This window comes from Macadamia integrifolia, unplaced genomic scaffold (genome assembly GCF_013358625.1).
Source record: "Macadamia integrifolia cultivar HAES 741 unplaced genomic scaffold, SCU_Mint_v3 scaffold3076, whole genome shotgun sequence".
NCBI classification, from domain to species: Eukaryota; Viridiplantae; Streptophyta; class Magnoliopsida; order Proteales; family Proteaceae; genus Macadamia; species Macadamia integrifolia.
This window is the reverse complement of record NW_024869183.1, coordinates 21598-31220: the sequence shown is the minus strand read 5'-3', so window position 1 is coordinate 31220 and position 9623 is coordinate 21598. Positions and strand designations below refer to the sequence as shown.

Here is a 9623-nt window from a genome sequence, read left to right as displayed (position 1 = left end):
GAATAAGGCACATCAGATGACTATGTATTATACCATCCACTGGCAAATAAAATTCAATGCTAGTTCTGTGAAGCTTCACCCTGTTAAAGATACCCAAAGGAACCGGCTCACTGTTGTCTCCTAGGGTATGCCTATATCCCTTCTCCTCCCACCCCCCCCCCCCCCAAAAAAAAAAATTTGATGTGTCATGCTTAGGTCATGCTTAGGTCATGCTTAGCTCCTTTGGTGTAGTAGGCTCTAGGGCCTCTCTTGTAGGCTTTCTTGTTTGTTTTGGTCTTGTTGGCCGGCTTTGCTAAGTCGGCCTTGATATCACCCCCCTTCTTCTTCTCTCCCATTTCTTTTCCTTTCCTTGTATATTCTTTCCTCTTGGTAATGAATTTATTTATTCATCAGAAAAAAATTTCAATGCTAAAACATATTCAAAATCTATATTTTAATTTGAAAGTGATGTTGGTGTACAACTAACCATGTATAAAGAGGACAATATAGATAATAATTTATATAAATAAGAAAAGGGAAAACAAAAAAACAAAAAAAAGCCTAAAATCACAAGCTAAAACAGCACAGCTCTATCACTTCACTCGGAATAAACATAAACAGCAACAATGAAAAAGAGGAAAACTATATCAACATTTGCACATCCTAATGCTCAAAATATTTCAAAACCACTTCTGACCTGAGAATCCACCAGCAGGCGACGACCAGCCCTTCGGGTTCTCCTCTGTTCGTAGTCAGGATCATCCGTAGGCAACTCAAACCGACAAACAGGGCACGTGTTCCTGATGTTGAGCCATGGAATAATGCAATCCCCATGGTAGTGGTGGGAACAAGGAAGCCGTTTGGCCTCTTCCTCTGTGGAGATATCGTCCTTACAAACAGCACATAGGACATTGTTGTTCTTTACATCATCTTGTGTTAAGAATATTGATGGCAGATTCTCAACAACTGATTTGGCAGCTGGAGGACTCCCTCTCAGTGCACTTTCGGTCCCTGTGAATTGCCCAAAAAGCATCTCATACTCTGCAGTGTAAATGTAATCCTCAGCAAGAAAGGATTCAGTATCATGATAGGATTCAATCTCATGCTCCAATTCTGTGTTCCTCTCCAGATTGTTGACGGCCAAAAGAACTTCCCACTCCAGATTTCTAATGCTTTCTTCCCTGTCTTCCCTTGATTCTTCTTCTCCAGTTCGGATATCCGTCAAAACCGATCTGTCCTCATCGACATCAATAACCATGCTCAGAACCTCCCTCTCATCGATCCTCTCATCCACTTCCTCCCACTCAAAATCCTCGTTTGCCTCCCTCTGATCATCCAATCGGAGACAATCCCAGCAAAGAGGAAGACCCATATCGTCCGGTACCCGATCGAGCTCGTCATCATCACAGGAATGCAAATCAACCCCCAATCCTCCTCCCTCCTCCTCATCCGAATCGGATCCAATCCCAACAACTCGGAGACCTCCCACAAAAGGTTCCGCAGCATGAACCGTGGAAGACTCACCCGATTCAGAGACAGAACGCCGATCGCTCACAAAGAACTCGCCCCCGCAATCGGTAATCATAAAGCTTTCATTTTCATCCTCCCCTTCGCCATGTGCAGTGAAACCCCACCCTAACCCTAGCTCCACGTAATCGGCGTTCATTTCACTATCCCCAGCCTCAAGATCCCCAAAACCCGATTCGTTTATTAGATTTTCAGAGAACGGATTAGTTGTATACCTATCGTTTTTATCAGAAACATGCGATTGCTCTACGCGTCGTTGAACCAAATCTATGCCGAAGTTTACCTGATCATCGTTGTTGAAGTAATTGACGTCGGTGACGGAATCAGAGTAAGAATCATCACCATCTACAACATAAAGGCACGGTTCATGGTCACGAATTTCTTCGACGTCTCGGTCGTCGGAGAGAATGTGAGAATGGAAGGAGTGATCTGAGGGTATGAAATCGGAGAACTGTGGAGAGAATGAATCGGAGGCGAAGATGTCGCCATGATCAAGATCGAAGTTTCTGTTGAAACAGTAATGGACCGAAGATGATTCTGGGATTTCTACTTCCTCTACTACTTCTTCTCCATCGTCGTCTTCCTCGGGAAAGTGAATGTTTGAAACCTCCGCCATGGGAGAGAAAAATTGAAAAAGCTTTCAGATTTGAGAGTAACTATTTCTTTCTTGTTGCCGTTTGCGGTGTCTTGACGTTTCATTTGTCAGTTAAAATATGAAGTGAAGTTACGAAATTACCCATAATTCTTTGCGCTTCCCATTGGTTTTTCGTTCGTCATAAAACCAATCAAGAGCTGCCACATGGGTGGAGAGACAATTTACTTCTACCACGTTTGCAACTTATGTGGCGCTTTTACTGCTCCAATCTATCTTTGAATCCGGATCAGGTGTTCATGTACGAGATTTCTCGTACTTGATCCGTGGATTTAGGATCCATTAAATGCATAGAGAGAAAATAGATTCTTAATCTACGGACCATGGATGTTCAAGATTATTCTCATACATAATAAACATGATCTGAGAAAACTATCTTTTTCTACATTTTCCTATTTCACTCGGAGGAATGACTATTTCCTTTACATGGGTCGAGAGTCAAAATTTATAATGGGACAAAGTTTTCTTGTCCAAGAGCTTTTAAAGTTTGATGAATGATTATTATTGTTGAAAATGTCTATTATTATTTTTAAATGTCACAAATAATTTTTTCAATCACGTGAATAGATGACATATTCATTTTAACCAATGGATGAAGAAGATATGATCTAAATTAGTCATGTGTCAAATTTTTTAATTTAATTCAATTAAATATTTATTTGTATTACAAAATATGTACCATTATTCTACAAATTATTGTGCATTCTTCCAACTGTAAATGGGTAATGATTAAGATTAAAAAAATTATAGTTATTTTGTGACAATATATGGAAGGTGATAAAAATCACAAGATAAATAAGACATCCATGCATTTCTATGGTACACATGCATGGACATACCCGAGATTATGAATCAATACTAAAAGGGTAATTGATTGAATTAGACTCGAGATGTGGCAAATCTTGACCATGACATCTCTATCCGAGGATCGGAATGGACATGTAATTGTCTACATGGCAGAATGGATGCCTTGTGACATTTGGAAAATAACAAAATTTTCTAGTATAAAAGTAAGAGGGCACATAAATGTCAATATAATTGATAGCACCCACTACCAGGGAGCACCACTCACAAATTTTCTAGTATAAAACTAAGAGGGCGCAGAAGTACCAATACAACTTACAACATCCATCGTCAAATCCCTTTTCATAATGAAATTGGGCTTATAACAATGCCTTACAATCATGCACAGGCTAGCATAGGTTTACACTAATTTTCTCTCGTAGCTAGCATACAAAAAAGGATACAGATAGTATAATAAGTAAATACAAAGAAGGCAGACTTATGCTACGTTTGGTAACGTTTCTGTTCTATAAACGACATTTCGTGTCAAAAACGAAAATTTCAGTTTCTATGTCAAAATGTCTTTTTTTTTTTTTTTTTTAACAAAACTGGAATAATGAAACTATCTTTTGTCGTTCTGTCAATTTTTGTTTGTAGCATTTTTTTATTTTTTCACTTTTCGTTAAAAAAAAAAAAAAAAAATGTCATAAATGCACCAAACGCTTTATTCCGTTTTTTCGTTCCCATAAAACGAAAAAACTCCAAAAAAAAATTTTATGAAACATTACCAAACATAGGCTTACAATCCTTGTCTAAGTCAAGTTTGGTATCAGGTCCATGAGATGTTCCAGTGCTCATCGAAAGGTTAAAACCCCATTTGTCTAGAGAACTGGATTGTTCAAGTGTGCACTGATGTGGAAGGTCTACCCAACTTCTCCTTTTCTTCCCTTTCTTCCTTCCATCCCATTTCTTCTTTCTTTGGCTTTCTTCAATGAATGAGAATTAACGCACAAGTACCAAGTTTAAGCTTCATCAATGAAACATAAAGACCCCATTTAAAGTATACGGAGCTCATTCAATGAAAAGGGATACTTTCGTTTTTTAATTTTCGTTTTCGTCATATTTCTCACACAAAACCCCTCTTTAATGCATGCACTAAATCACATTGGAAGCAATTCAATGCTTTGTGGTATATGGGAATATGAAGCAATCAACCAATTAAGGCATCTGCATGGAAATTTAAGCTACCTCCAAATCCGTGTCTTTGAAATTGAATTCTACTATATGATACAGATCTCATTCACCAGATCCCAATTCAAGAGCCCAATGCATTTTCCCAAATATACAATTGACCTCACTTCCAAAAAACATTTAGAGCTCTATTAGACATTATTTCTTGCAAATTGCACAATAAACCCCTGTAAACATAAAAGTCTCCACATAGAATTTAACACTTCACATTTAAAGAGCTTTTATGAATTTCCATCTGGAAAATAAAGTGAACACTTGGCATTCATTTCATTAAAATACTTACAAAAAAAATTCAAAGGAGAAGACCGAGCATTCAAGTACATCAAGTGCCTTGGTTGCAAGGCCATATAACCCCATGTTTGGCCCTTGGCCAAGTCCTTGCTAAGCCCAGCTAAGCAGTCTGGTGTTGTGCTCCTTGAGTGTCGGCGGCCTTGAGATACTGCTTAGTGTGCTGCCCATGCGAGGCTATGCTGAGCTCTATAAACAGTGCCGCAGCCACCACCAAGTACATATGCCTTCTCACCCAATGCACATTATCATGCCACACGCCTAGAAATACGCCTGAAATCATACACCAAAAAATAGAAACAATACCATCGCTGCCACCTCATCAGTTGGGGCCCACATCGCCTAGAAACATGCCTGAAATCATACTTGGGCATTTCATCAAACACTTTCACCATTTCGGAGCAATTGAATGAAAACAACTATAACTCTCTTGCCCAAACTCGAAATGAGATGATTCTATATGATTTTGATTTAAGATTTGATGCTCTACAATTTTCCAGAAGGATCCACCCGTTGAAAGTGCCATATGAAATGATTAAAATTCCTCCAAATCTTCCACTAATCATAAATTTTCAATCGAAGTACGATTGAGGTGATTATAAATGCATTGGAAAGAATACAGAATACTCTACAAATTTCCAGAAGGAGTTGAATAGTAAAACTGACACATAAAAGGTATAAAATATTCACAGACAAAATTTTTCAAAAATACCACAAATTGCATGGAGATTAAAAAAAAAAAAACACCACCAAGGCATCCATTGGACACATGCAACCTTTGACATTGATCTTGACTTTGAGAACTACGATGTCATTGGATAACTGTACATGACCACATCATCATCTTTGACGACCTCATCATTGGCACATGGCCAATATTTCCAACAATGACAACCTATATAAAACAAATTGGAGGGTCCTTTAGACCATCCGATAGGAGCCTCATGGTTCACCACCTACCTAATGTGATTTCAGGAAAAAGGTTGCGCTAATGTGGGACTGATTGACTGAGAAAGAACGTGTTAATTAAAATGATCATCAACAACCTTAGCCATAATATCCAAATTATATGCAATCATTGACCACATTCGATTATTTGTTAAAGGCATGCTAATAGATTGAAGATGTCAGCCAAATACCTACACAACCTACCGCAGGATAACAAGAAGCCCAAGACAACCAGACCTAGTATAGGAAGGAGACTACACCAGAGTAAGAACGTTTAGGTTAACGCGTTGGCCCGACTACCGTAGCCCTTTTATGATAGAATAGAGTAACACTAATCAGCGAAGGAGGTAGTTCACAAACTTGGAATGCCTCTTAGCCTAGTCTTGAAGAAATTACACTAGAAGGGACCCTTGACCAAGGTTATTTTCATTCCCTAGTTTTTCTGTCTTGCTAATTCGTCTGATTTCTACATTTAACTCTAGTGTCTTGAAGGGTTTTCCACTCCTAATATTGGTGTTGACCGAGTTACATTCCACATTGGACTCAAAGTACAACTCCAATTCAAATTGGGCCATGGATTCTCTACCTTTGCCATCCAACATATAACTATATTTTCCCATCATTGTGTTGGTGAATGATGTCTTGTATTCCGTCGTAATTTAACCCAGGGAGTACTGGTGCAGACCCCTGATAGACAGAACGGCGAGCCATGGGGGTTGCAAGGGGGGCAGGAAGCTGCCCTCATAGCGGGGGTGTAGAGGGGTGCAACCCCCCACTCGAATTTTTTATTTGAGTGTAGTTTTTTCTAGTATTAGGATTTTTTGCTATATATTTGTAGCGATGTTTACTTTCTTTTGAAGCAATTCTGAGAGGTGTGAGGATAAGCATTGTAACCTTATTCTCCATTGATAGTGAAGCAGAATCTCATCTCACCGATGACGTAAGTAATCTTATTGAACCTCGTAAAATCTGTGTGCATTGTTTATTCTTGTTTTTCCGTTACCTTCTGTATCGCTTTTAGTGTTGCATTTCCACACACTGATCAGGATTGAAGCAGAGAATAAAGTTCTTAAACAGTTGAAGAAAACCCACGTAACATTTCCACATGGGGTCTACTAACAGGATCACCGATCTATAGGGGCACAGTCTTTAATGCTTTGGCTATGGTACATGCTCCATTAAAATTAAGCTAGCCTAATTGATTAATATAGTGGGAGCCCTTTATGCCGTCAAAGCCATCATGTTCCCAAATGAGGACACCAAGGCCTTGTACACAACAATGGATTACAATAGGAATTGGATTGCCCAGGTCTTAGTAGATACGGATCTGCACAAACATATGCCCACTATGTACCGTTAAATGTTTGGGCTTCAATACAAAAAGGCTATGACTATTTACCGAAGGAGTGGGAGTAAATTGCAAAATAAGGAGGAACATGATAACATTCCTCTCTATAGAAATCACTATGGGGCCAACCAAATTCTAGGTTGAGTTCCAAATCATTAATATCCCCTCCTCCTTCAACATGCTTCTTTGTAGACCATGGTTACATTTCTCGTGACAATAGGGAGACAAATAGATCAGATATAGAGCTCTAACCTAGTCAATCCACGATGAATCTCATAGTGCACATACTTCCACTCATTGAAAGTCTACCTCCAACTGAATCAATATCTCGTTTTCTCTTTGCTGCCATTCAGCGATTTTTTGCCTCTTTCTTAAACAACTCTTGCTCATTCAGTTCACTAAACTTGAACTCTTCCACCAAGAAGACAAGCGGAGCGGTCAATGTGATTAAGCAAGTGATCACCCAAGATTGATCGCCCATCAAGATGCTAACACTTCGTAACCAACCGCACGTTCGAATACAAGGGAAATCTGAATCCACTATAGAAAGCCAACGGCCTTAGAAAACAAAGTCGTGAGGAGACTTGGACCCTCCTTTCATAGTAGAGTCATAACAAGACTCTACCCACTTGAAGGAGAGAGGCAAGATAATCCCTAAGCGAAGGGAATATTTCCCACAGAGATAATGTAATACCCCGCTTCTTAAACCCGGTCTGATTTCGCGGTTGAACCGGTTTAACCATGCAGGAACCGAGCCAGAGGAAATTAGAGCGGGTTCCTTATGGGCTATGATGGCACGGGTGACCTTAAACACCGGCTGGCCCGACAAGTCTGAGCCAGTGCCAGAAGAGACGGGAGTGCCCAAACCGTGTACGTGCACCTACCATAAGGCTATGTACGGATAAAACAGGTATTATATCCGTATTTTAAGGTATATACGTATGCTACATTGTATGCTTGGGGTGGGGTTCGCGCCGAGGTCCGAACCCGGTCAAAATCCCAAGTTTTGGCTCTCAGGTGGGTAGGACAGGTGGGTGCACCCACCTGAGTGACCCATCCAAGTGCACTATTCACTTAATTAGGAATAGTATATAAGGCTTTATGATTTTCTTTTCTTTCCATTTATTACCCTCGTACGTTGGTGAGAAAAGTAAAGAGGAGAGAGAAAAGAAAGGGAAGAAGAAAGGAAGAGAAGGAAGAGGAAGAAAAGGGGGATTTCAGCGGCGCCGAAGCTCGGTCTTCCCATTCCGGTGCCGGGAGAGTGATCTTCAACTCTAGATCTACAGTTGGAGGTAAGAAAAGTTGGGTTTTGTGAACATTCACCATACCTAAGCTTTAAACCCTTGATTCGAGTATGGTTTCTTGAGATCTTGTAAAACCCCTTTGAAATGATGAATCTAAGGTTTAATAGATGATCAATGTGTTGATCTTGAAGGATTTGAAGAGATATTGACAAGGTGGAAGGAACATTGTGGGTTTGAAGTGGTTGGAGGGTTTGAAGTCATTCTTGAGCAAAGAAGGTAAGATGGTCTTCCCTCACTTGAATCTAACCTAGATCTAGGTTAGAACCATCCTATAGGACCTTGAGGGTGTGAAGAATGGGTGGGGAAAAGCCCCATTTGATTCCCCAAAGAATGGAAAAAATGGGGAAGAAACAGTGTCTTTTTCGCCAAGACCAGTGGGTACAACCGGTGGGCTCCTACCCGCCTGTGGGTGCCCACCTGAGAAGGCAGGGGGGCCTTCGGGCCCAACCGGTGGGTACCACCGGCGGGTACAACCGGCGGTAGGTACCCGCCGGTCCTAGCAAGGGGGTCCCTGGCCCAACCGGCGGGTACCACCGGTGGGTACTACCGACGGGCTCCTACCCGCCGGTCCTAACTGGTGGGTAAGACCGGTGGGTAGACAGCCCACCTGTCTGACCCACCCGTGTGGCCCCGAAGGTGATCCTTATGTCCGATCGAACCCAAATCGGACGTGTGACCTTCTTTTGACGTTTTAAACATGATTTTATCATCAGATTTCATTAATTTTGATTCTAAAATGGTGAAGTACTAACCCCGCTCAATTATGTTAGGTTCACCAAATCCTACCCGATTCGCTCCGGATCTCACCCGTACCGAACGGGAATCCTTGTACGCTGCAAGTAAGTGGGGAGAGGACGTTTGGCCTTGTTTCAAGGCATTTTTTTGGCATTCATTTAACTATATCTAATCTAGTCATGTCATCATGAATATGCTATATAGATTAGTCATTCCACACATTGATGTGCATATATGCTATGTTTACTTTTCAAATGCCAATTGAATGAGATGTTTATATGTTGAATGTGGACATCATGGTGCATAATGCATTGATAGACTAGATGCCGTAGTCGGCTTGGAAACGAATGCATTGGTGGCCCGTGGAATGGGACACGGAGGCACTATGCAGTCGTACTATTGTCATATAGGAGCATGCGGTATTAGGATTCTCACCATCCCGTGCTACGACCCTTCCCAACAGGGGTTAAGGTGTTGGGTTACCATTTGGGGGGAAGCAGGGGTCGCGGTTGTCGACACTGTGGCGGTTAGGCATTACGCCCGACGAGTCATGTAGGACAGTCAGCAACCCCGGTGGTACATTCAAGAGGGCCAATCGTACTGCTTTTAAATTGCTGGAGTCAGCACCTTTATTTTCAGTCATTTACATTTCTGTTGAGAGCCGGTGGACGGCATTGTCTTTTCTTTTTCGAGTACTCACGGTGGGCCTTCTTCGACAGCCCTATGGGCGTATCGCGGGAGGGAGTTCGCGGCTCGTATCCGGAGTATACGCGCACTGTGGTTGTAGTAGCACTAAAACCAAAGACTT

At 41.2% G+C, this 9623-nt stretch overlaps 1 protein-coding gene across 1 annotated transcript; it reads right to left on the bottom strand.

The window, feature by feature from the left end:
* Window positions 1–406: 406 nt before the first annotated feature.
* Window positions 407–2167, bottom strand: LOC122067711. The gene has a single exon (XM_042631551.1). It carries the CDS (start codon window positions 2120–2122, stop codon window positions 650–652), a length of 1473 nt encoding a protein of 490 aa, XP_042487485.1. The 5' UTR covers window positions 2123–2167; the 3' UTR covers window positions 407–649.
* Between the last annotated feature and the right edge of the window lie 7456 nt (window positions 2168–9623).